Raw genomic sequence first — 26,736 nt, forward strand, 5'->3', positions numbered from 1 at the left:
CTACTATAGACCTGTTCCAGAAACGACCTGGGGGCTACATTGCTCAGGGGAGAGCCATTCTTGAGGAAGCTGAAGCTGGGTAGCCCTGGTGGACGGGTCCTGGGTAGATGTGAGGCGGGGAGCTGCCCAGCTGGACGTGCCTGGGACCTGCCGTGCTGAGAGCTTTGGCCCCGTGTCCGCCTCCAGATGTGCCGTGGGTCCCTGGCCCCGTGTCCGCCTCCAGATGTGCTGTGGGTCCCTGGCCCTGTGTCCTGAGGCTGACATGTTCATAGTGACTGCCAGAGGCCAGCTGGGTGCAAGAATGGACTGTAAATCCCCAAGATGGAAATGTTGCTTTTTCAGAGAAAGAAAGTGGGGGGCTAAGCCTGTATCAGCAGTTACTCCGTTTTCCTCTGGAGAAGCAGTCAGATGCAGGGACTCATTCCACAAGCTGGTGGTCACAGAGCCATCCAGGCGAGAGCTTGTGGCTGTTGAAAGATTGCACTTTCTCTGCTTTCCAGAACACTCTTTCAAACAGAAAATAATTGAAGAGCCATTGAAAACATGACCATTGGTCTGTGGTATTTTCAGCAAAAAAGGGAAAAGCATTTTCTTGTACCATTTCCTACCTGTTTTTCCTCTGGGTGTTGAAACGCTATCTGAAAAGCATCTATGCTAAAACAAGCTATTTGAATATCTCTCTTTTAGACATTCTTTGCGTTGTAGGATTACATTGAGTGATTGTCAGTGAAAAGCTGTCTGCTTGTTCCAGCTGTGACTTGTATCTGCTTTGCTTTCTTTCCCATGTGGACTCAGAATGCCAGTGCCTTTGAGCTTGTCCTTTTAGGACCTGAGGGTCTTTGATGGTGTGGTTGCTCACTGTGCTTTTCAGTCCTCACCATGGAGTCCGGCTCTGCCCGGGGATGACAGCTGTGGCTGAAAACTGGAGTGGCCCGTGTTGCACAGCAGAGCCGCGGTTCTGTGAACACGGTGCTCAGCCAGCAGCTGCCCTCCCAGCGCGTGGCACTCTGCACGCACCGCAAGGAGCAGCACACTCAGATAACCTGCCAGTGTGTCCGGCTCCTTTGAGCCTTAGAACATTCAGTGTTCAGGGGCTTTTGCTATTTAAGAAGTGATCCCCTTGAGGTTTGGTTACTGGTGCCTTAAGGGAATCAGAGATCCTGAAAATCTTATGCTGTTTTTGCTTACTCTTTTTCAGATGCTTCTCAGCTTCATGGGAAAGGGCCCAGTGTACCACGGAAATTGTGACTTTCAAGGGAAAGGCTGGAAGCTGAACGAGTAGGTCTCGGAAGTCGGATAATAACTATGCTCTTTCTGCCATTGATTTTCTTCTGGAGAAGGCATGAGTGCTAAGTGGAGCATCTCTTGGCACGTGTGATGTGCCTTCAGTTAGGGGAGCAGCCCCGTGCTTCTCTGGAGGCCCTGACCAGCCTGGTGCTCCAGGCCTCTCAGCTCTGTTGCAGACAATCGTCGGAGGGGCAGCGCTAGGCTGGGGAGTGTGCCGGGTCGTGTTCAGAGCTCTGGTGGCGGGGCAGAGCAGGTGGCGCACCTGTGCTTCACATCTGCCCGACCCCCTCACATTTGGTCAGAGTACCTCATGGCACCCTACTGGTCCAGGCTCCTGGCCACAGTGGGCTCCCTGGATGGTCACGGTGTCCATCCATCCTCAGGCTGTGTGCTCAACAGGACAAACCCAGCTAACATCACAGCTGGGAGATGTACCTTGTTCTTTGAAAAATACACCCAACGTGTGCTCATCGTGGGGGCCCGTCTCTCCACTGAACATGAGACAATGAAGCTCTTTTAGAGAAAAGACCTTTGTAGATTCAACAATTGCGGTAGGATTTTTAAAGACTTATTTTTGGCTCAGTTTTCATCCTTACCATTAAATGCATTGGATAGAATGGGACTATTCTTCGCAAGTCATGTTGTTCCTAGGAAGACATAATTCCAGTGCCTTTATGGTGGAGCAGAATTAGACACACATCCATTCAGCCCTCTGAGTGGATCTCAGATGAAGACCTTTTTTAAAGAGATGTCTGTATTTAAGACATAGCCAGTTTGAGTTTTTTATGGTTGCACATCATAATCTGTGCCGTCCTGACTTGAAGGTCATCTGGGCCCACAAATCCCAGGCCCCAGTTCAGCCAGGGCCCCCACTTTGTTTTTCCAGAGTTCATACAGGTGGACCGCAGAGCCCCAGAGCCCTTCTTCATCTCTTCGAGGGCCAAGGATATGAGGGGTTCCAAGTCGCAGGTAGACATTCCAGTTTATTTAAAAACCATTCTCAGGCAGAGCTGCAGGAACAGGCCTCTGTGAAGCATCTGCCGTGTAGAAACAGGCCTGGAGGTCCTGGCTCTCCAGGCAGCAGGGCTATGCATTGACTTCAGGGTGACATGCTGATGAGCTTGGAGAGCACGTCAGAGACAGATTGGGACAGTTACCCCAGAGCTCAAGTCATCCCACTGTTCCCACTCACCCAGTGGCTGCTTCACAAAGATTTTACGGCGCTTGCCTGTCCTGTGCAGTCTGAACTGACTGCTCTAGCTAAGTGACTTCTGATACGTTGAGAGTAAACAGCCTCCTCAGAATGTACGCCTGTGTGGAGACACGGGCAGCTCTCTTGGTTCCTGACTCCCAGGATACAATGCTTGGTAACTCACGATTCACACAGAGGTTGCCTGGTTTCCAGGGGGAGCAAGACCTCTGCCAGCTAGTCGGCCAGGCCTGTGCTCTTTTTTACATAAAAACCAACATGTGTTTCACATTGGGCTAAGTGGATTCCTTATCCCTTTATTATATCTATTTTTTGCAACTTGGGTTTCCAGTTTACAGAATAGTCTTAGGTAGTAGCAAAAGAGCCAAAGAAGAGATTTGTATTGCTGAGCTCAGAGCCGCGCAGAGGCCGTCCGTGAACGCTGAGCAGCAGGAGAACACCCTGGTTCCCTTCCCTGCAGTGCTCCCTCCTCCCCGAGCACCACTGAGTGTGCGGCTGAAGCAGTACCCTCATTTCTTAGGAATCTAGTGATGCCTCTTGCCTCAGGGAAACGTTTCTTTGATGGGGAGTTTATGAGGTTTCTTTTCCTTGTTGATGCTTTATTTGTGGTAACGAAAGAGTGAATGACTTAAAGAGCCACGGCAAGGCAGGTCTGTTGGCGGAGCAGGCTCATGGGCCACGGCGCTGCAGGGCTTTCCTTGCCGGCGTTTCTTGGGTGTGAAAGGGCTGTGGCTTTCATGCAGCGACTATGTTGGTGTTGGGGGTGGTGTGGAAATTGTTAATCTTGTATAAAACCACCCAATAAATTGTTTCAAGATTTCCAAAACATCGTTTCTCATTTATTTCCTTTTACCATATTTGCAAGTAATTCTTTCTCCCTTAGGAGCTGGTATGTAAGGAACATTCATTTTGGCTAAAAGCCAAGAGGGTGTTGGAGAATAAGCCTCACATGCAAAAGAGGAAGAAACACACCATGAAATTAGAATCAAGCCACCAGGTGTTTGTTTATTTTTGCGCTATAAATAGAATTCCCTATTACTTCCCATTTTCTTACATAATACGTGAGATACAGAGGGCCCGAAATTTGTTTGGTAGAAAATCAACCATGGAGTTTTTACTAAATGGCAGTGAGATAAGAAGCAGGACTAGGCACCGAATCTAAGGCTAACAGCAACACAGTCCACTAGGAAAGTAATTTCAGAACATGAAACGTTCCCTGATGGTGCGTTTTCTTGGGACAGTCTGGCTTGACAGTTAAGCTTCATTCGAGCACCAGGGTCAGATGCTGTTCTGGTTTCTTTGCACCTTTTCTGGCATAGAGCCCAGATCCGTCTCCCTAGAAGGCCTCTGACGAAGAGTCGGCTGAGCCAGAATCCCGAGGGGTGTGAATGCAGGTCACAGGCCTGGGGAGCTGTCGCTTTGCCGATGGGAGGCCTTTCTGCCCTAGAGTTTCCCCTGCTGGGGTGTGGAGGCCAGTGCTGCATGGAGCGGGCTTGTCCACCCCAGTTGTTGGTCGTTGTGTGCTTTAGTAGTTTTCAGTTGCTTCCAGGTATCACACAAGGAGTCTGTTTATGGGACTGTGTGGGAAAAGGAGAAAGAAGAAGGGCACTGCGGGTTTGAATCATCGGGAGATGAAGCAGGTCACTCACCTGGTTGGATGACGGTTCAGCAGGTGCCTGTCCCGCTTGTGGTTGAGCTGTGCTCTGAGCAGCTGGGGGACACACGGGGTTGGTTCTGCACGGATTAAGAGCTGCACGGGGCCAGGGAGAAAAGATACCGAGGAGAGTACTGGGCAGGAGAGAGAGCCAGCATCTGCTTCCAGGAAGGTGAGGGTGGGGCCGTGCCTACTTCTCCCCGGACACCAGGACGGCCAGCTCCTGGATGGACATATCCTTGTTGACGTAGCGGTCGTACTGGGCAGGGGTCAGCCTTCCGTTCTGCAGGGCCTCTTCGATGGAGAACTTCTTGCCAGACTTCCTGTCATGGATCACGGAGGACTCCCCGTTGGGACCCTTGACGGAGATTTCCTCCCAGTCGCACTCCTGGTTCCTGAGTTTCACAAACATGTCCCAGTCGATGAGGCCGGCCCGGTGGGCTTCCTCTGGGGACAGTTCGCGGCCCGAGTCGGGGTCGATGACCACGATGGAGCGCCGCAGGTGGTTCTCCCTTTGCTCCCGCTTGATGGCCACGGAGCCCAGGCGCCGCTGCAGCTCGTCGATCTCCAGGTCTTTGTCTCTGGAGAGCTGCCTGAGGTCGTCCAGCTCCTGCTCCAGGGACCGGAGGCGGCAGTCGAGCTGCGCCCCGGGATCCGCTGCCACCGGCATGCTCCTTAGGCCCCGCGTCTCCGCCACCGCCATCTTGATTTCGGACTGGAGCCTGCGGGCCTCGAGCTGCAGGCTCTGCCTCTCCAGCTGCAGTTTGTGGTTCTCTTCCCTCAGGAAATCCAGCTCCTTGGATGACTTGGAGTTACAGAACTCCAGCTCCGACAGCTTGGCCTCCAGCCGGCTCACCTCCGCGTCCAGCGCCCTCTTGCTCTGGCTCTCCGCCTCCATGCTGCTCTTCAGCTTCTGAATCTCCTGCTCGGTGTCGCCTCTCTCCACCTGGATGCTCTTGGAGAAGACCACCTTCTCCTTGACCTCCATCTTCTCCAGGTGCTCCAGCTTTTTCTTCAGGGTCTCAAGCTCACGCTCCAGGACCTTCCGCCGGTGCCGCTCTTCCTCCAGCTGCAGCGCGAGCAGGGTGTGCTCCCGGGCCTGTTGGGGGTCCTGCTGCAGCACCACCTTCTGCTTGAGGGTCACCTTTTCCCGGGCCTCCCCCGCCTCCTCCTCCAGCTGGGCCAGCCGCTGCTTCAGGTGCTGCACCTCCAGCTCGGCCTCCCTGCGTGCCTGCCGCTCGCACTGCAGCTCCTCCAGCTGGCGCCCCAGCTCCGCTCGCCTGCGCTGCAGCTGCTGCAGCTCCCCGCGGAGGCCATCGATCTGCTGCAGCTCCGCGTCGATGCTCTCGGTGAAGGCGTTCACCTCGGCCTGCAGGCCCGGCTCCTCCTCGTACCTGACGACCTCCTGCTGCACCGTCTTCTCCTTCACCTGGGAAAGCTCTTCCTCCTTCTGTTTGATTTTCTCCTCCTGGGACGCCCTCTCTCTCTCCAGATCCGCTTGCTTCTTCTGTTCCTCGGACAGCTGGGCCCTCAGAGACTCCACTTCCTCTTTGGTCTGGGGGTCTTCCTGGAACTGCAGGACCTCCTGGACCACCTCCTTGGTCTGCACCTGGGGTTTGGCCTCTTTCAGGGACTGGATCTCCTGCTTCAGCTGGTAGATCTCCAGGTCACACCTTTCGATGAGTCTGGTCTTGTCGACGATCTCCTCCCTGAGCCTCTGAAGCTCTTTCTCCATCTCGGGGTCGGTCTTGTACTTGATGACCTCCTTCGTCACTTCCTTGACCTCCACCTGGGGGCCCCGCCTCCGGAGCACCTCCAGCTCGCTCTGGTAGCCCTTCAGCTGCTCCTCGGCCCCCCGGTACTTGCACTCCTGCTCGACCAGCTCCAGGCGGAGGTTGGCCACCTCACTCTCTGCCTTGGGGTCTGGCCGGACGATCTCCCGCACTTTCTCCTGCACGACCACTTTGGCGTTTTCCTCCTCCAAGGCCCAGATCTTTCGGAGCAGCCCTGTTTTCTCCCTCTTGTTGGCACGAGCCTTGGCGGCCTCGTCCTCATACTGGCGTGTGAGGTCACTCACCTCCCTCTCGGTTGCCACATCCTTCTCCACCTTGAGCACCTCCTTGATGGTGATCTTGCTCTCGGCCATGGCCCGCTCCTTCTCCAGCCTCTTCAGCTTGTCCTGGAGGAAGCTCAGCTCCTCCTCCTGCTTCTCCCTGAGCTGCTGCTCCCGCTGCCCGTCCTCCTGCAGCTTCCGGAACTCTGCCTCCAGCTGGGGGTCATTCTGCAGTTTCACCACCTCCTTCTTGGTGACCTTCTCCCGCACCTGGTTCTTCTCCTGGGCCAGGGCTGCGATGCGCTGCTGCAGGAGGAGCGCCTCTGCCTCCCGGCTGCCCTTCTGCCGCCGCAGCTCCTCCAGCTCCTCCCGCAGCCTCAGGACCTCGTTGGCCTGGGTTTGGTCCGGCTCGATGCGCAGAACCTCCTTGACCGTGTACTCCTGCCCCCCGTCCCTGGCCTCCTGCTCCAGGGCGCGCAGCCGCAGCTGCAGCGCCTCCAGCTCCTCCTGAAGCAGCTGGCTCTTGCGCTGCTCCTCCACCAGGGTCTGCTGCGTCTGCCGGAGGCTCTCCTCCACCATGGGGTCTGGCACCTTCTTGAGCACCTCCTTCCTCACCACCGCATTCTGCGGGCTCTGGTTCTGCAGGGTCCGGATCTCCTCCTGGGCGCTCCTGACCTCATTCTCCAGCTGCTGCCTCCACTCCGCCTCCTCGTCCAGCTCCTTCTGAATCTTCCACGTCTCCTCTGCTCCGGAGCCCGGCTTGCTCCCGGGCAGGGCCTCATGGCTCATGCCTGCCTCAGGCTGCTGGGAAGGAGGAGACAGTGCAGGGTTAATGCCGGACTCTGCACGGCCCGACCCCACCTGGCCACCCGCCAGAGGTCAGACTGCTTGTCCTGCGGTCCCGAGGAGGCCCCCTCAGTGCCGGGTTCACTAGAGTCCTAGGCTTCCTTTTGAAAATGGTAAAACAACTAGTTTAAATGCATCTGGGAAAATATTTTAAAACCACAGAAGAGTGTGAAGCAGAGGCTGTCTGTCACCTCTGGTCCTGTTCCTACAGGATACTATCACCTTTGAGACACGTATGTTTTTGCGTGTGACACGTATTTATTTTTTCCACACTAATGGTGATGCCTGTTCTGCACACTGCTTGTTGCACTTATGGGAGAATCTGCAGCGGCACAGAGAGCGCCACCCCGTCGTGTGACAGCTTCGTCATTTTCCATTGTGTGGACAGACCCTGGCTCAGTCGCACACCCATTGCTGGTGAATATTGAGTTGCTTCCACTTTCTTAACTATTACAATGTTGTTGTTAACATTTTGGGCTTTTAAAAATAAGTTACCTTTTTCTGGGTACTCAGCAAATGTTTGAGGGATGGGACACGTAGGTTGGACTCATGTCCACAGGGGCACAGGCGTGGGCTGGCATCTGCACTGGCGCCACCCAACCCTGTTCGCAGGGGGACACGCCCACTGGTTCACAGGCTGTTTCTCTGAGGCACAATGAGTCTTATTTCTCAGCTCTTGGGATAGTTTTGAGTAGAATGCCTTACTGAGATCCATTACCTGTCTCAGGAGATTCAGAGCAAACTCCAGATTCTGCAGCCTCTGTCTGTTGATGGCATTAACTTCCGTGAACTTGGCAGCAAGAGCCGTTTCCTACAGGAGAGCAGACAGGAGTCAACAGACTAAGCAAAGGTGAGCTGGACGGTGTTTGAAAAGTCTGACATTTGGGGAGAGAGGGTACCTTCTTGCCCCTTCCTACCTGGAGTTCTACTACAGTCTCATCTACAGGAGAGAAAACGAGATTTAGAGTCAGAAGCCTAAACCCCAGCGAGTGACCTTGAGCAGGTCTGTCTCTGAGCCTTAGCGCGTTCGTGTATGGAAGGAGCTGATAACATCGGCCCTCTGTGTGTGTGTACTTACTTACGGCGCGCAGGGGGAGTCCGTGGCTCTGGCTCAGATAAGCCCAGCAGGCTGTCTTTCTAGGCATATCAATGTCGCCACCCCAGAATAAGTTGTTATCTCCTCTTACTGAACCTGTTGGCACCCAGGAGGGCTCTTGGGCCAGTTTCCCTATTGTGTGTGCGTCTCTGAGGCCTGCATGCCATGCTCTCTGGAGCGAGGGAACCCCGAGAAGGCCTGGCCTGCAGAGCTCACCTCTTCCCTCACTTTGGCGGCAGGGGACTGGAGCCTGACCCTCTTGCTCATGTGGCTGCTTCTTCCATTCTCCAAGTCAAGGAGGGACCTGAGTTTCTCTGCTTCCAACTCATAGTCCTGCGCGAGAGAGACGTGGCAGAGGGCAGACAAGAGCAGGTGAGACCGAAATGTTCTTATACCCCTTCCAGCTGACTGCAAAGGTCTTCCGCTCAGCCATACCCTGTTCTGACTGCCAGGAGGTTTTGAGAACCATAGATCCATCAGTGGTACATATCTACATCCCTGAATAACATGTGCGATGAGAAAAAGTAGGCCCACAATCCCCCTCCGTCCCCAAAGCATGCTCCTTCCAGGCCCTCCCTGGCCTAGAGACCATGGCATCCTGCTTTCTTCATTTAACTCCATACCATAAGAGTTATGGCTTTTCTCACGTTGCCTCCTCCTAATCCTCCTGTGGATCAGTTTGATGACTTTAACATCCATTGTGTGGTTAGATGATAATTTACTAGCCATTCCTCTGCTATTGGACATTTAGGTTATTTCTAGTTTGTCTGTTTTGCTATTGTAAATAATTCTGTTGTACAGTGATTTTGTTAATCCCACGTTATTATTCTTTCATATTTTTTCTTTTAGGATAAATTCCCCCAGTTACTGCTTTAAACAGTAGAAAATCCTTTTCTGGTATTCGATGCCCAGTACCATCTTGTTTCCCAAAGGCCTGTGCCGGTTTGCGTGGCCGCCAGCAGTGCCTGAGGACACCCCCGCCGGACCAGCTGGTGGGAAGAGGCCCTGCTGCTTTACACTCCGGGCAGGGTGTCACGTCTCACCTTGACAGCTTGCTGGTACTGCTGGGAGTGGGCGTAGACTTTCTGTACTTCCTCTTCCCTTCTTGCTATCTCATCTAGCAGGTTCTGTAAAACAACAGAGACTTTGAAAACCAAAAATTAAAAAAAAAAAAAAAAATCCAATACCTAGATAGAGTAGCTGGATTCCTTGGAGTCTGGAATTCTTCCCTAGCACAAAGTATAACAAATGGCTTCCTTGTTTACATTTGTTTGTTACAAAAGGCAATTCTAAGGCCCTGTGAAGAAGGGCCAAGAAGATAATTATCTTTGGCAGGAAAGTTGTGTTTATTGAGTGCATCGAAATGTCAGGCACTGTTCTAGTATCTTTCTTAGATTATCTCACTGAATCTCCCAACATCCTGTGCGGTAGGCACCGTCCCTCACCTCCAGTTTATGAACGAGGAAACCCAGGCACAGTGCGGCGCAGTGACTGGCCCATGGGCTCATGGCTAATGGGGGTGGGAGCAGGATTTGAGACCAGGCTGTTGGGCTTCCCGTTCCTCGTCCTTCACCCCAAGGCCCTGCTGCCTTCTGCGGAGCCAGGACTCTGGGCTTTGGAAATGGGTTTTTCCCCCTGAGGGCTCCCCTGTGTCCCTGTAGCTATTTGCTTATTTAGCTGGCTTGCACGGAGTGTCCACTCTGGGCCAGGCCCTGTGCTGGGCACTGAGGACGGAGAGGTGAGGGAGACCCCGTCCTTGTTGTCAGAGACTCGGGTGCTGGGAGCCCGCCTGGCCAGGACCGCTGCCAGGCCCCCGTCCACGAAGGGGCTTGCTAACCTCCGACCCCCCCTTGTGACCATCCTCCTGTGAACGTGGAAGTGGCCTTCTCACCTTCTGGTTGTTCAGCTTGGTCTCCATCTGGCCGAGGCCGTCTGTCTCCTGGGGCTCGTAGCTGGGGATGTGGGACAGGAACTGCAGCAGGTGGTCGCGGCCACTACAGAAGGCGTCGTGAGCAGCCCGGGTGCTCTGCAGGCTCTGGACCCTGCGGGGCAAAGCCCGTCAGGCCTTTGAGCTCTCAGGTCTCACTGAGAGCTGCCTGCCATCCCTTTTTAAAGAGGTCATCAAAAGTAATTTAAGTGGAAATAACCTAAACGTTCACCAGGAAGGGAGTAGTTAGGTAAATTACAGAATATTGTGTTGGAATACTGTGCGGCCTCTGTAAAACGCAGGAAGGCCCGCCTGTGTGGACTCACAGGGATGCCCACTGTGAATTCTAGGACCTAAATAACTCATGGATCCAAGGGGAAATCACAAGGGAGGTGAGGAAATCTTTTGAACTCACTGAAAATAAAAACATCAAAATCTGTGGGACACAACGAAAGCAGTGCTTAGTGGGAAGTATGTAGTTTTAAATGCTTAGATTAGAAAACAAAGAAAGCTTTCAAATCAACAATCTAAGCTCCTACCTTAAGAAAGAAAAAGAAGAGCAAATTGGACTTAATGTAAGCAGCAGTAGCAAATAATAATGAGCAGATGTCAGTGAAACAGGAAACAGGAAAACAGGAGAAAGATCACCGCAACCAAAGCTGGTTCATTGAAACTGTCAATGACGTGATAAACCTCAGACATAATGATCGGGGGGGGGGGGGGCAAGAAGAATAAACAGATACAACAGAAGAAGATACAACATCAGGAATGAGAGAGAGGACGTTCCCTCAGATCCTGCAGATAGTCAAGGATAAGAGAATACTATGAACAATTTTATGCCAATAAGCTCAACAACTTGATGAGATGGACAATGCGTCCTTGAAAGACACAAACTTCTGAAGTTGCTCAAGCATTAGATAACCCAAATGGTCCAATATCTATTAAAGAGGTTGAATTTGTAGTTAAAAACCCTCTTACACACAAAAAAACAAATTGCAGGCCCAGATGGCTTCAGTGGTGAATTCTTCCAAGCATTTAAGGAATTAACACCCAGTCTACACAAACTCTTCCAGAAAACAGAAGAGGAGGAGGGAACACTTACTGACTCATCAGGCCAGGAAAATATATGACAGGGAAAATAGCAAGACACACTGTATGTGGTGTGTTGTCATTCGTACGTTAATCACCTACCCCAGCTCATAGAGAATGTTTTTGAAAGGACACACAAGAAACTGGTAGCAGTGCTGATCTTGGGGGAAGGGTTTGGTCATTATAATCCCTTTGTGTTTTTTATCTTGTATATGTACTGCTTTTTTCAGAAAGAGGAAATTCTTTAGAAATCAAACAGCCTTCAGTGTTGTCCGCAGAAATCCTACTTTGGTGCCTTAAGGCAGACTAAGCCGAGGCCCCCCGCTGCCCCCTCACCTGCGCTCCGCCTGCTGGCAGAGGCTGTCAAAGCGCTGGCGCAGCTTGTGCACCTCGGCCTCCTGGCGCTCCAGGTCCGGGCAGTGCTCCTGGAAGCGGCTGGCCAGCGAGCCAGAGCACCGCTTGGCGGCCTGCAGATTCTGTTCCACCTCGCTGAGGAGGGCCTTCCGGGCCTGCAGCTCGGAGGCCATGGCCTGCCGGGACGGAGAGGCAGATGGCAGGTGCTGTGGCCAGAGCCCCGGGGCCCGGGATGGCGCTACCCAGAGCTCTTGGGGCTGCCTGCTTTTAGCGGGTGGCAGGCCTGGACCTGGGCGGGGACCGGCGCTTTGCCTCTGAGTTTCTCCTCAAACCCGTAGTCATTTCTGCAGTTTCCATTTCGTTACAATGACCAGTACCCTGGGAAAACTAGCTTCTAAAACCCTGCGGCACACGGCACGTGCCTATGACACCGTGCCCGGGACTGGAGTGGCCTTGGAGAAGGCTCTGGTCTCTGAGCCCGTTTCCTGGGCTCTGAGGTGAGGCCCTCACCACAAAGGGCAAGGGTTTTGTGAGGTGCTTTGTGAATAAGGGGCCTCCCGCGGGCTCACAGACCCCAATGCTTAGAGCGGGCCCAGCGGCAATGGTGAAGAGGGCAGATGCTGGGCTGGGGCAGAGGCTCCTGTGCTCAGCGGACGTGCTGTGCAGGCATGTGGGCCCAGGTGGCCAGATCTGCTTGTCCAGAGACACTGGGAATCTGGGGGGATTATGTGGACATTCGATTTTAAGATAACAGCACCTGATTTCCACAGGCCACAGAAACCCTGTGTACGGCTGGGACTCCAAACCTGGAGAGACTTGCTGCCCTGGGCCTCGGGCCCCTCGACTGTCCACAGGTGGGGTGGCAGGGGCGCCTGGAGCCCACGCCCAGCTCAGAGAAAGGCTCCTGAGGCGCAGGGTCCCCACACTCACTGCCAGCTCCTGCCTCTTGCTGTCCAGGGCATGGCCACTCTTGGGCACCGTGTCCTCCTGGGCCAGCTGGTTTTCGTATGAGGCCAGCACCTCCCGGCCCTGCTGCAGGCTCTTCTCCAGGCGGTTGGCGACGTCAACCCTGAGGACACGAGTCAGGAGTTGGGGCGCGGTGCTGGCCCTTGACCCCGCCCAGCCTCCCCACTGCCCGCCTGCACGCACTTCTCCTGGGCCGCGTCCAGCAGCTGCACCAGGCGCTCGTATCTGCGCTGGGTGTCCTCCACCCGCGTCCTCAGCAGGGCCACACTGCCACTGCCCGGGAGGGCCTGCATGAACGCCTCGCCCTTGGCTGTGCCGCTCGCCTTCTCGGGCTCGATGCGCAGCAGCTCCTTGGTGATGCTCTGTGGGGACCAGAGCCCCTCGCGTTGACCACGGCCGGCAGCCACCCCCACCCAGGGATGTCCTCCCCTGGGGGGCCTGACTGGGGATCTGGGTAAAGCCGTGTTTGTAATGAGCATCCCTGGGAATTCTGACACACTGGATGGTGACTCATGAGTGATGAATATGAATAGGTTCCTGTTCCCACTACTTCACACAGCTTTACTCATCTTTGGGGACAACTCCAATGAGGTGGGTGCGACTCCAAGCAGCTTAGGAGGGGACATGGTGGGGCCTAGCCCCAACCCCACCCCTGTATCAGGCGTCCTCTGGCCTTGGTTCGGCCCCAACCAGACCAGCCCTGGTGTGAGCCCCGCCAAGGGCCACGGCACTTCTCCAAGCCCCGTTCCTCTCCTGTGAACCGGGAACGGTCACGCCCATCGTGGAGGGCGCCGAGGACCCGGGAAACTGTGTGTGTGTGTAAAAGAGGTGAGGAGTAGATGGTGTCCATGCAGCTCATCTTGCCCCATCCTGTTGAGGCCCCCTGAGTGCGGATCAGCCCATTTTACTGAAGACACTGAGGTTTGGGCTTGAATGGTGTGTCTGTGCTCAAGGCGAGTGAGCCGGCCCTGTCGCCCCAGAGCCCATGTGCTGCCGGGCACCGCGGCCTCTCACTCAGCTCAGTGCTGATCTGCTCGGGTTGCAGTCCTGCTGTTGTCAGCTCTGCCACGAGCCCTTTTTCCTGGGGGTGTGTCTTGGGGGCACCAGGCCTCAGGGACCTCCTCAGTCTTCGGCCTAGAGCAGCCCCCGTCCCCACGACTCACGACTTCCTGTTACACGTGGCAAGTGGTCCCTTTTGAGCGCCAAGACACCCCATGGGGATGAGACCTTGAGGAGGGGCCCCGGGGAGCCAGTGGGCCAGCCTGTGCCCCCAGCCTGGGGTACCTTGAGGTCCTCGGCCCGCTCAGCACTGTCCTGCACGGCCCGGCCCTGCTCCAGTGGCGGCCGCAGGATCCCTGTGATGGCCTTCTCCTGCCGGTCCAGGTCGCTGGCCACCTTGTCCAAGCTGGCCAGCAGCTGCCGGCCCTGCAGGTCAGAGGCATCTGCCGGAGGGAAATCAGAGTCGGGTGGCAGTGGGGATCGTGAGGCCCAGGGAGGGGGCATAGGAGGGCCAGCCTCCCCACCTCCACTGTCCCATCTGCAGCACAGACCCTGGGCCCGGCCCCGCCTCCCTGTCCCCCCAGAGCCTCAGGCAGCGTCTGGTACCCACCTCCAGAGTTCTCTGCCTTCAGCACCTCATGCCGCTGCTGGAGCGCCCTTCTGCTCCCAGCTGCCTTCTGCCGCAGGCTCTGGTACTGGCTGCCCAGGCTGTGACAGCAAAAACGGGCTGGGGACCTGGGGCAGCCCACTGCCCCTACTGCCCACTGACACAGGACCCTGGACTCTGGCTAGACAGACAGCCTTGAGGAGTCGGGAAGCTCATCAAAATGCTTTGAAAAGTTAACACGACACACGTAGAAAGGATTTGCTGAAACGCTGGTCTTTCTTTGCTCTTGGGTTCAACGGACCCCTTCTTTCCCTCCTTCCTTTCTTTGTCTCTCTTTTCTTCAATAGCAAGTCTTACTATCTAAAATTATCTTGGGCTTCCCTGGTGCCACAGTGGTTAAGAATCTGCCTGCCAATGCAGGGGACACGGGTTCGATCCACGGCCCGGGAAGATCCCACATGCTGCGGAGCAACTAAGCCCGTGCGCCACAACTACTGAGCCTGCGCTCTAAAGCCTGCAAGCCACAACTACTGAGCCCATGTGCCACAACTACTGAAGCCCGCGAGCCTAGAGCCCGTGCTCTGCAACAAGAGAAGCCACGGTGAGAAGCCCACGCACCACAACAAAGAGTAGCCCCCACTCGCCACAACTAGAGAAAGCCCGCGCACAGCAACAAAGACCTAATACAGCCAAAAATAAAAACAAATAAATAAATTTATAAAATAATCTTGTTTGCTCATTTGTTTTCCCCACCAAGATGTTACCCCTGAGGGAGCAGTACACAGTACGTGCTCAATACATATTTGCTGAATGAATAAATGAAGGAATTCCTTGAATCACTCATTCAACAAGAGTTCTTGGGTACTTGCTTTGCACCAGGTACTGAACAAGGCCCTGAAAATAGTAAATCTCAAGGAGCCCCTGCCCAATGAGACTGACACAGACGCAAAGCACCCTAATGAGAGCAGCATGAGCAGTGGGAGAAGGTGCTTGAGAAAGAAGCAGCAGCCCTTTTCCTGGAGCCAGGGTGGAGGATGAGGGGGCAATCAGGGAAGGCGTCACAGAAGAGGTGACCCCCAGGCTGGGTCTTCAAACCAAGAGGCCTGAGCCAACAGGTGGTGGGTTGGTGTGCAGGTAGAGGGAGCAGTATGTGCAAAGGCCCAGATGCCCTTGCAGAAAAACCACTCCCTGATGTGTGCCCAGAGCCAGAGATTCACACACAAGTCAGCTCGGCCAACGGGATCTGCTGCTGTCCCACTTGAGCCTCCAAGGGGGTGCAGGTTTGGGGATGTTAGTGGCACCCTGAGGTTGAGTTGGGGTGCCCAGGGCTGTGAACGTGGCCTGAGGGGCCCAGGGGGTGCGGCCAGTCCGTGCTGGCTCCTTCCTTTGCCCCTGTACCTGTCGGCCAGAGCCACGGCCTCAGGGTCGGTGGGAGGGATCATGAAGCAGACAGCTGGGGCAGCCAGCTCATTCCCTGCGCTGTCCGTGAGGTCCCAGCTCTCCCCGTTGTTCCTCTGCAGGGTGTAGCTGTAGCCCCGAGAGATTAGGCCCTGGTGGGGACAGGCCAGTCAGAACACATGGAGAGACCTGCCCCACCTGGTGGCCAGGAGCCCAGTCACCATCTCAGCCCCACCCCTAACTCTGGGACCTGGGGAGTCTTAGTGTGTTTCTCAGACCCTCCCCAAGAGGTTCCATCATAGAGAGTTGAGAGGGGCCAGCACCAAGAGAACATGTGTCGGGTCTGCCGGCCGAGCACCCACCTGGATTTCCCTTTGGGGAGCCCCCGTGCAGTCCCAGCCCATGTGTTCTCGTCCCTCCATTCCCTGACTTCTGGGGGTGGACATGTGACTCAGGTCCGGCCAATGAGAGAATGGCATCCCTGGCCACAGTGATTGGTTTAGGCTGGACACATGACTCAGAGCGGGCCAGTGAGAACCTTCCCTGGGACTTCTGCTGGAATGACTGGGGCCACTAAGCTGGTAGGACAGAAAAGGCCAGGGCAGCAGGTGGGGTGATGCAGGGGCATTGGCAGAGAGGACCCCATGATGGAGATGAACACAGGCTCCTGAAATATTTGAGACCCTGCATCCAGCCATGTCACTCCTAAGGCCTTTCAGTGACATGAGAAGAGGCAGATCTGGGCCCAGCCTGCCTGAGGCACCTGGAGCACCAGGCAGGGGCTCACCTGGTCACTCTCAAAGTCACAGAGCGCCTCCACGGAGATGGGCTTGAATGGCGTCTCCCGGCGGTACTTGAGGGGTACCACCTGCTGCCCTCGCTTCTGCAGGCCCTGCACCTCGTGCTCGTACTTGTCCAGAGCCTTCTCCTGGTCCTAAACATGGCGGGGAGTGCCCAGGTGAGATCACGCAGCCTTCCCCGGTCAGCAGGCAGGGAGCTGGGGAGGGGCCTGCTCAGGCATCACTCACGTCCAGCTCCCGCAGCATCAACTCAATCTGGTATTGGTCTTTGAAGTCGGGGCTGTATTTCTGGTTCAGGTCTGAGTCCACCTTGCGCAGCAGCTCCTGGGCATCCTTCACGTCTTTGTGGAACTAGAGGAGACCAGGGGGGCCCTGTCACGGACAGGACAGTGCTAGGACACCTGGGGCTAATCCTGGCTGTGACTTTAAGCCCATTCCCAGGTGGGGCTGGGCCTCCCACTCACCCTGAATCCATGGGCTCTGCCACCTGGGGACACCCACAACCCTCCCCAGCCCAGCTTCCTGGGGGGCTTCACAGGGAGAAACCAGGTCCCTTCCCATCAATCCATGCAATGCCACCTCTATGACGTATTGTTTTCATGTGTATACACCAGTAAGCTTAGGGTTCGTCTCTATTCCACTCTTCTCTTTGTGCTAGGGACACCCTGACTTATTCTAAGTCTTAGTACATGGAAGATAAGCCTCCCCACTTGGTTCTAGAAAACTCTCTTGCCCATTCTTCAGCCCATTAGCTCTGGAATCATTCATTGTCAGCCGTCCCCTGGGCTGCAGCTATGAACATGACTTTGGGATCCCTGTGAAGCTCATAGCCCAGAAGGGCTGACACTGAACCAGGAGTTAGTTACAATAGTATCGTCTGAGTTCAAGTGTCCCCAAACCACCTACTCATAAGAATCACGTGCAGCTCTCTTGTTAAAAACACAAATTCCGGGCTTCCCTGGTGGCACAGTGGTTGAGAATCTGCCTGCCAATGCAGGGGACATGGGTTCGAGCCCTGGTCTGGGAAGATCCCACGTGCCGCGGAGCAACTGGGCCCATGAGCCACAACTACTGAGCCTGAGCGTCTGGAGCCTGTGCTCCGCAACAAGAGAGGCCGCGATAGTGAGAGGCCCGCGCACCGCGATGAAGAGTGGCCCCCACTCGCCGCAACTGGAGAAAGCCCTCACACAGAAACAAAGACCCAACACAGCCAAAAATAAACATAATAAATAAATAATAAATAAAAATTAAAAAAAAAAAAAAAACAAGACACAAATTCCTGTGGAAACAATGCAGCATCCATCAACAGGTGAATGGATAAACACAATGTGGTCCATGCATACAATGGAATATTATTCAGCCATGAAAAGGAATGAAGTTCTGGTTCATGCTACAACATGATGAACCTTGAAAACATTATGTTCAGTGAAAGAGCCAGATACAAAAGGCCACATATCATGTGATTCCACTTCTATGAAATATCTAAAATAGGCAAATCCAAAGAGACAGAAAGTAGATGAGAGGTTACCAGGGGTTGGAATGGGGAGTGACTGTTCATTGGGTATAGAATTCCTATTTGGGGTGATGAAGAAGTTTTGGAAAGACAGTGGCAATGGTTGCACAACTTTGTGAATGTAATGAATGCACTGGATTGTACACTTCAAAAGGCCTAAAATGGCAAATTTCATATTATATATATTTTACCAAAATTAAAACTCCACACACCTACTCCTGTGCCTACGCTATCCTGGTGAGTCAGACTCTCCAGCCCCAGCCCCCAGGGAAGGCAGACAAGGGCCCAGCAAGCTTGGGGCACGCCCACGTCATCAGAAGTGTAAGTACTGGGAGGCCTGGGCAGGCAGCCCTGCAAGGCTCCTGGAGGAAGTAGCACTGAGGCCATGAGTGAGCCAAGCAGGCACTGGGTGCTCCCACCAATGGGGCCCTGGGCTGGCAGGTACCTGGTGGTACTCTTCCATGTACTTCAGATGGCTCTCCTCACAGATGAGCAGGTTCAGGTACTCCTTCCAATCTGCATGCACAGCCTCCATGTGAGCCTGCCAGGAGAAAGCAGGCAGACTGCTGCTGGCCAAGCACCGGGGACACGAAGGGAGGGATGGCAGGATTCCAGACCAGGAAAGGATAGAGGAGTGGGTATCTGGCCTCTGCGTATGTGTGGCTCCCAGCCACCTCCCGCCCAGGGGTGGGAGGAGGAGTGAGGGGAACGTGTTGAGGCACCAAGCAGGGCCGCTGTGTACGGGTGCTCAGGTTGTACACTGCACAAGGGACAAGTAGGGGCTGTGTCTGCCCAGACAAAGTGGTGCTTTTTAAAAAATCTCACAAAGGTACTCCCCAAATTCAGGTCCACCAGAGCTCAGAATGTGACTTTATTTGGAAATAGGGTCTTTGCAGATGTAATTGGTTAAGGATCTCAAGATGAAATCATCCTGGATTTAGGGTGGGCCTGAAATCCAATGACTGGTGTCCTCATGAGAAGAGGCGATGACACACAGGTGAGAAGGCCATGTGAAGACACAGAGGCAGATACAGGAGTGATGCAGCTCCAAACCAAGGAATGCCAAGGATTACCAGCAACTACCAGAAGCAAGGAGAGATGAGGAAGGATTCTCCCCTAGAGACCTCAGAGGAAACAAGCCTGCCAAAACCTTGATTTCGAATTTCTGGCCTTCAGAACTATGAGAGAATAACTTTCCTTTGTTTAAAGCCACCAAGTTTGTGGTCATTTGTTACAGCCGCAATAGGAAACTAATATGGGCACCACATGGGCTTCAGAAGTCCAGGGACTGAGGGCAGGGCATCGAGATAATGAGAGGACGCAGGGTCAGACAGAGCAAGAGGAGTCAGCAAAATGGAGAGACAGACAGATGGACACAGGACACCCACCTTGGGGCCTGCCTGAGTGTAGGCGGCCCAGAGCAGAGGCCACCCGGAGGGCAGCCTGGAGGAGGCGTCCCTTCCCGGGGCTCACGTACCTCAATGGATTTCCTTCCGGGGTGCTTCGTGGCGAGCAGCTGGTCACCCTCGCTGTGCAGCTTGTTAATTCTCTCCTCTTTGGCCTCCAGGTTCCGGTTGATGAAATTCTGCAGCAGGGGCAGTGGAGGGGCTCATTGTCCAGTCAGGCAGCCCCGTGCTCCTTCCCAGCCCCCTGGCCCGCACCCCCAGAGCCCAGTGCTCACCTCGTACTGGCGCCGGCGGCTGGGGTAGTCGAGGTTGCAGTCGCTCCAGTCATACTGCATGCGGCTCTGGGCCTGCTGGTCCAGCCAGTACAGCTCATTGGTGCAGCGCTGCATGTAGTCCTGCAGCGAGCTCAGGTGCTGCTGCCGTGCCTGAGACGCCGCCTGTGGGCGGGCACGGACAGGGCTGTGGCCTTGCCGGCAAGAGCCTCCCTCCACGCCTCCTGCTCCACTGCACTCCCTTGGATGAGTCACCTGACCGCCCCCCCACCCCGAAACTCCTTCATTCGTTCAGCAAATGTTTTCCGAGAATCTACTAAGTGCTGGGCACGGCTCCAGGCCCTGCGGATACAGCAGTGAACAAAACAAAACCCTCACAGAATTGACATGTTTGTGGAACGTTAGTTTACTCGTCTGCAAAATGGGAATAACGACAGCACTGATCTCATAGGGCACCAACCCTGGCATACAGTTGGTGCTCAATAAACATCAGCAGCTACACTTCCACTTTTTTCTTTAACATGTCATGGTGCTAGGGGGATCGTGGGAAACTACCACAGGGCAAGGAGGAGGGGAAGGAGGAGGGATGTCTGCGTTCCACTCTGCAAATGAGAACAGCAGTGAACACTCGTGTGGGGCCCACCATGTGCCAGGACTGTGCTAAGGACTTCTCCAGCATCAACTCATGCAATCCTCAAAGCATCCTATGAGCCAGGGACTGGAAGTGACTGCTTTACAGATGAGGAAACTGAGGCTCCCAGAGGCTCAGCAGCTTGTGCTCAAGGTTTCCCCACCAAAAGGGGCAGAGGCAGCCCAGCTCCAGAGCCTCCTACCGGCTATACTATCACCGTCTCTGCATTCTCACATCTGAGGCGTCTGTAACGTCCATAACGAGTGTCTGTAATGTCCACAACATTTATGCATCACTTGTGCAGTTTTAAAAAGAAGACATTCTTTAAAGGTTTTGAAAAAGGAAATAGAAAAACTTCCATTTATTAAGTATGTGGCATTGTATCTGGCACACAGTAGGTGCTCAATAAAGAATTAAGAAGCAAATAGTAAGATGAACTGTATCCATGGGGTCTCTTGGGGTTTTCCACGAGCACAGGGCAAACAGGGGCGCCTCTCAGGTAGGGGCTCAGGGTACTGCCTCTTCCCACTTCATCCCCCTCCGTCCTGTTTGAAGTGTTTACTGCACACACGTCTGTCCCCACGGCCCGGCTTCCCATCCCCTCCCATCCCGTGCCCGGGGGCGTCTCACCAGCAGTTTCTGGTACTTGGCCTGGAGTTCGCCGTTCTGCTCCTGAGGACGGAGCCGAGGGCATGGGTTAGGGCGGGAGTGCAGGTGGGAGCCCCGCCTCCCCGGGGCCCCCTCCACCCCCGTGCACGTACCTTGCCCCCGTCCTTGGTCAGGTGGGGCCTGATGGCCTTGACTTCATTGTGGAAGATGTTGTGCTGCTCCACCTGGTGGTCCACCAGCGGCAGGTCCGACCCGAAGCTCTGGCTGCTCAGCTTGTCCTGGCCGGGCGGGCGGAGGGACAACGTGCATGGGGGTGGGCCAGGGACTCGGGACTCGCAGCCTACCCAGCACCCCATACCCCGGGAGCCTCGGCTCTCCTCCTCATGGTGCCGGCCAAGGAGTGAGTGAAGTGGCCCCGGAGGGACGCAGAGAGAGGCTGTCACATCCCAACTCATTTAATCTCACAGCAACCTCAGAGGCCCTCACGGTTACTGTTTCCATTTCACAGATGGGGAAACAGAGGCTCAGCCAGGGGGAGTCACTTGCTTGGGGTCACCCAGTGCCCGGGCTTCTCCATGGTGGAGATGGGCTGGTGAGGGCACAGGAAGGGCAGTGGCCGGCCAGAAATCTGGCCACTGCCCCCAGCCTGCCAGGGCTCCAACGAGCCCGGGAGGGTCCCAATCTCCACCACTTCTGCTGTGTGACCCTGAGCTAGGCACTGCACCTCTCTGAGCCTTGCTCATCTCATTGACACAAACATCAGGAAACACCGGGAACACAACTCCCTCCCTGGCAGGACTGTGGTGCCCGTTCAATGGTAGGGGTCCCCCTGGCCCACACACAGCCCCACCCAGCTGAACCCGGGTCCATACCAGCTTTTCCTCCACCAGCGCCTCCCAGTTGACCTGCGGGTCCACCTCCTTCACTGCCAGGTTGTAGACCTGCTTGTGTTTCCCGCGGAGGTTGGTCACACGCTCCTTCAGCTGACAGATGCTGAGCGGGGAGAGTGGCCACCCTGGTTAGCGGGGCTGGTTGGCGGGTGCACTGCCCATGCCACGAGGGGGGGCCACCCACCCCAGCCCCTGGCCTCAGCTTTCTGCTCAGTGGCCTGGTAGGACAGGGTGACTGTGGCCTTGGGTCCAGGCAATCACTCCCACCCTGCTCCTGTCCACTTTCCTTCATTCTACCTTCCCCCACCAATGTTTCCTGAGAGCCCTACTCTGCGCCCAGAACCACAGGAGGTTCCAGAAGAAACAGGCAGATCTGCTGCTCTCTGGAGCTCACCATCCAGCAGGGCTACAGGGTGGTGGGGGCCGTGACAGTGAGAGTGCTTTGTCCACATCTAAGCTGAGGCGAGAGCCAGGCGCTCGGGAAGCCAGCTGGGCATTAGGCAGGAGAGAATGTGTTCACAAGCTTGGAGGTCAGGGGGCTGTGGTCACACTCTGACCAGGACAGGAGACACCAGCGCTCCGAGCCTCAGTTTCCCCAACTGAAAAATGGGTTGTCGTGAGGATAACATAAAGTGTTTGGCTCGTGCTGGCATCCAGTTAACCCTCAACAAACCCCAACTCGGGTTCCTGAATGCTGAGTGGCTGCAGCCCCCCTGCCCTGGCCCCGAGCAGGTCCCTCAGGACCCGAAGCGGAGGGGACCTACTCCTCGGCGATCATGTCCCCCTGGGGGTGCTTCATGTGCTTGGCGATGGCCGCGTCTGCCTCCAGCACATACAGCAGCTTCTCTGAGTCTGAAACCTTCTGCAGGGCCGAGTCCCGGTGCTCTGGCTGCCGGCCCTCCTGCAGCCGGGCCAGGTCCTGTGAGAGTCACAAGAAAGGGGAGGGGAGAGAGAGTGGGCAGGGACTCAGTGGGCACAGCTGGGATGGGAGGGATGGGAGGAGAAGGGCGAGTGATGGCCTCCCCCAGACCTGCCCAGCCTCTGCTCAAGTGCCTGCTGTGGCCGGCTCGGGACACAGCCGTGCACAAAGAGACATGGCCCCCGCCCAGCCCAGGGGAGAGGAAGACCCCCAGAAAGGCAAGTCACAGATAAACCTCACAAAGGTGACTGCAAGTTCCTACAAGTTGGTGCTTACCAAGGAAACACAGCAGAGGTGGAACATGGGGGACCTGCTTGAGCTCTGGGGGTCAGTGAGGCCCCTCTGAGGTGGTGACACAGGCTAAGAAGGAAGGAAGAAAGGGAAGAGTGTTCTAGACAGAGGGAATAGTCTGTGCAAAGGTCCTGTGGGAGGAAAGGATGGCTGTGATTGAGGCCAGAAGGAGGGACGGGGGAGGAAGTGGGAGACGGGGTCCCACCTATCCTTAAAGGCAATTCCTCCAGGGGCTCTGCAGGGAACAGGGTACAAGCTGGGAGTACAGTCAGGGGTTGTGACAGGGCCCGGGTGAGAGCTGAGGGTGGCCCACGCTGGGGTGTCACCAGTGAAATGGCAAGAATGAACAAAGTGGGTGGGCATCTGGGAGGTACAATCGATAAGTCGCTGATGAGCCCAGGGTCTCTGCTTATTTAGGGAAGAACAATGAATGGGAAGCGGGTACAGCAGGTTTCTAAACACAGCCCATGAATCCACTTAGTGGACTTTCAGGGAGCATGGCTGGGCACTGTGCCAGGCCCGGGGGACCCCAGGCCCAGGGGGGACGAGTCAGAGACTGGACTGGGGGTCCAGAGACTGGACTGGGGTCACATGGGGGAACTCGCGAGGCCAGTCCCCTCCCCTCGCTGGGTCTCGGCGTCCCCATCTCTGCAATGGGAGTAAGAGAAACCCCTGCTTCAGAAGAGGCATCCAAGTGACCCAAGGACTCTCCCTCGGCAGCAAGAAGGTGGGAGCACAGACGCGGGCTCGTCAGGGACGAGCCTCGAAACCATGCAAGTGAGAGGAGCCGGACACGGAAGGCCACGCTGCGCAGGACTGGTTTATGGGAACTGCCCCAAGTCGGCTAATCCACAGGCAGAAAGGAGATGAGTGGTTGCCAAGGGCTGGATGGGAGTGGGAATCTGCAGTCAATGGACACAGGAGATCTTACGAAGGGATGAAAAAGTTCTGAAACCAACCTATAGAAATGACTGCACCACTTGGTGATGTTACTAGAAATCATTGCACTGTACGTTTAAAGGGGGTGCATTTTTCTGATCTGTAAAACATGCCTCAATAAAGATGTTAAAAAAGGAAGAAACGGCAAAAGGAAAAAGTAGTGAACAGAAGTGATGTGGTGCCTGGTACAGTGTCAAACGACTCAACTTCCTCTCGGAGGAAGAGAAGGTATCCAGCCCGTTCTTCCAGGTCTTTCCTGGGCCGGGAGGGCTGAGCAGCAAGTGGGCCCAGCGCCCTGAGGGGCTTGGGGGTGAGGTCGACATGGCAGAAGTCCAATGGCGCTGGGCCATCGCCCCACCACGGGTGGGTCTGGCCAGTTAAAAAGTTGCAACAAAATGTCATGGTTCTTGGCTTGGGTGGAATTTTATCAGCTCCACCATCACCAGCTGATCTGAAGCTCTGCTGGGCAGTTATAGTGTCAAAGATTAATTTTGCAAAAGGAGGAAGTAAATTAATCATTTCCTAATTCACACAGGTGCAGGTGCTGTGTGGGAACGCAAGCCCCCTCCAGCCGAGACAAGAAAGAACATCTAGTGGAGAGATGCCACGTGGGTGTTCGACAGTCAACAGTTGGACAAGACTGATCAATGGGAACAGAGGTCAGCACAGTGGTTACCTCTGGGGGATATTGATTGGGAAGGTCCCTTGGGACCCTTCGGGAAATGTCCTCTATCTTGACCTGAGTAATGGTTTCATGGGTACCTACTGAGGCAAAAACTCACAAGGGTGAGCTCTTAAAATCTGGACACTTTCCATAGACAAGTTTTTTAAAGTAAAAAAAAAAAAAAAGTCATAGGGACTGACATATCTTGTAAATGACACACACACTGATGGACAGATGAGGGATAAAGCAAATCCAGGAGATGTTACTGGTACAAATCCAGGAGATGTGGTGAGGATATGGATATTCTCAATTCTTCCAACTTTTCTGGCGTTTAAAAATTGGGATAGACACAAAAGGTCACATACTGTATGATTCTGTTTATATGAAATATCCAGAATAAGTATATCCAAAGAGACGGAAAGCAGATTAGTGGTTGTCAGGGGCTGTGGGGAGGAGGATGGGGAGTGACTGCTGATGGGCATGGAGTTTCCCTTTGGGGCGATGAAAGTGCCTTGGAACCAGATAGAGGCAGTGGTCGCACAACATCGTAAATGTACAAAATGCCACGGAACTGTACACTTTAAGTGGTTAATTTTATCTTATGTGAATCTCACTTCCATAAAAAAATAGGAAAGTTCAAGAGAACATTTGGGTAGTAAAATTAATAATGATGTTTCCTTCCAAAAAAAGGAAGGAAGGAAGGAAGAGAAAAGACAGAAAGATTAGCCCATGCAGTCTTCAAAGCGTGGTTTCTTTTTTTAAGTTTGTTCATTTGAATGAAAAGAAAATAGTTCAAAATTATCTCCCTAAAACATCCTTGTTACTTTGAGTCATTACTCTAAGCAAATACAATGAGAGAGCTGGATGCTATTCACACACACGCACACACACAGGAAAAGGTCACAGATACACCAGAAGGTTAATGGATGATCGTTCTCTCTGGTGGTGGAGTTATACGCCATCTTAATTTGCTTCGTTATACTTGTTTATCGGTCCTGAAATGTTTGTAACGAACACATATTACTTGTATTAGGAGGAAAAAGGGACACACTCCAAAAAGCTGTTTTCATTTAGGAAAGCACACGCCACCATGGCAGTCACAAGAGAGGGGACAAAAAAATTGCCAAAGCGGCTGGGTACCAGGGCAAGGGCATGGCCAGAGGGAAGGATGCTGGCAGGGCCGGCTGAGGCCAGAAAGAAAGGTGGGAGGTGGAGGCAGGAAAGGAATGAGAGAGGGGAGGGGGGACCCTGGGGGAGGGGGGACCCTCTTGCCTTTCTTGCCCCACTCTCCCCATGTCCCCACTTCTCACCCTCCCAGCTGTGCCATCCCCAGCCCACCCCTGTCCCTCAGGTCTCAGGGGGACTGGCCCTCAGGTGGCTGTCCGAGGAGTGGCAGCCACGTCTGGGCCTGGGGACAGCAGCGGGGCCGGCCGGACCTTGACCTCTCTCGTGACCTGGCCACCCTCAGCCACCCACTCCTCTGGACCCGCCTCTTAGTCATGCCTGGAATGCAGATGAAATACAGACGCCCAGTTAAATTCAAATTTCAGATTAACAATGGATAATTTTATAATATTATTATATCTCAAGTAGTGCATGGGATATACTTATACAAAAAAAAAAAAATTGTGTTCTAAAATTCAAACTTAACTGGATACCCTATATTTTTATTTGCTAAATCTGGCAACCCCACCTGTGGGATGCCTCTGGGGTCAGCTCTGTCACTGACATAGTCCGCCCTGGCCCTCTCTGAACCTCAGTTTCTCCAGCTACAAAAAAACGTATAAACTCAACCGCACTGGGCTGTGGAGGGTTCAGAGGGGAGGTGGTCATTTTAGCAGCTCACAGGAGTGAGCAGGGCTCCGGTGTGGCCCACGGTGCAGGATCCCCAGGAGAACCTCTGGGCTCAGGTCGGTTGTTATCCCCATGTTACAGGAGAGGAAACTGAGGCACAGAGAGGGAAAGTGATCTGCCCAGCCTGCATCTGAGTAGTGGCAATGGTAGGAGAAGTAAGGATGATGATGTTGATAATAATAGTGAGCCCTGCACTGCAGCTGCATAATCTGATTGAATCTTTACAGCAGCCCGGCAGGTGGGGACAATCGCTCTTATCCTTTCAGAGGGAATCGCATGAACAGAGAGGTAAGGTGACTTGCTCAAGGTCACACAGCAAGTGGCAAAGCTGGGATCCTAACCAGAGCCTGGATCCTGAGTCTGTGGTTCTCCTCCAGCTGGGGCCAATCAGCTGCAGCAACTTAGTACCCGGGGTGGAGGAGCTGCTATTACCAGCAATAATGAGGTTCCTCTTCAGTGCAT

The 26,736-nt window shown here is 54.5% G+C and overlaps 2 protein-coding genes across 2 annotated transcripts in view; one reads left to right on the forward strand and one right to left on the reverse strand.

Annotated features, from left to right (window-relative positions):
* The window catches only part of UBN1 (ubinuclein 1), a 43,974-nt gene extending 40,651 nt beyond the window's left edge, over window positions 1-3,323 (forward strand). Inside the window, exon 18 of the mRNA XM_068565585.1 lies at window positions 1,199-3,323. Within this exon, the coding sequence (XP_068421686.1) occupies window positions 1,199-1,248 (50 nt within the window). The 3' untranslated portion in view covers window positions 1,249-3,323. The remainder of the gene's footprint in view (window positions 1-1,198) is intronic.
* A 178-nt stretch (window positions 3,324-3,501) lies between these two features.
* Window positions 3,502-26,736, reverse strand: part of PPL (periplakin) — a 44,322-nt gene continuing 21,087 nt past the window's right edge. The window contains exons 4-23 of the mRNA XM_068524775.1: window positions 22,372-22,526; window positions 21,590-21,710; window positions 20,870-20,995; window positions 20,739-20,780; window positions 19,481-19,642; window positions 19,277-19,384; window positions 18,245-18,340; window positions 16,515-16,637; window positions 16,274-16,420; window positions 15,487-15,638; window positions 14,092-14,189; window positions 13,767-13,924; window positions 12,666-12,844; window positions 12,447-12,585; window positions 11,499-11,692; window positions 10,038-10,188; window positions 9,190-9,273; window positions 8,363-8,479; window positions 7,769-7,861; window positions 3,502-7,008 (exon numbers count right to left, since the gene is read on the reverse strand). Coding sequence (XP_068380876.1) covers window positions 4,342-7,008; window positions 7,769-7,861; window positions 8,363-8,479; window positions 9,190-9,273; window positions 10,038-10,188; window positions 11,499-11,692; window positions 12,447-12,585; window positions 12,666-12,844; window positions 13,767-13,924; window positions 14,092-14,189; window positions 15,487-15,638; window positions 16,274-16,420; window positions 16,515-16,637; window positions 18,245-18,340; window positions 19,277-19,384; window positions 19,481-19,642; window positions 20,739-20,780; window positions 20,870-20,995; window positions 21,590-21,710; window positions 22,372-22,526 — 5,112 coding nt within the window. The 3' untranslated portion in view covers window positions 3,502-4,341. The remainder of the gene's footprint in view (window positions 7,009-7,768; window positions 7,862-8,362; window positions 8,480-9,189; window positions 9,274-10,037; window positions 10,189-11,498; window positions 11,693-12,446; window positions 12,586-12,665; window positions 12,845-13,766; window positions 13,925-14,091; window positions 14,190-15,486; window positions 15,639-16,273; window positions 16,421-16,514; window positions 16,638-18,244; window positions 18,341-19,276; window positions 19,385-19,480; window positions 19,643-20,738; window positions 20,781-20,869; window positions 20,996-21,589; window positions 21,711-22,371; window positions 22,527-26,736) is intronic.

The sequence above is a fragment of the Eschrichtius robustus genome, chromosome 16, assembly GCF_028021215.1.
Source record: "Eschrichtius robustus isolate mEscRob2 chromosome 16, mEscRob2.pri, whole genome shotgun sequence".
NCBI lineage: Eukaryota > Metazoa > Chordata > Mammalia > Artiodactyla > Eschrichtiidae > Eschrichtius > Eschrichtius robustus.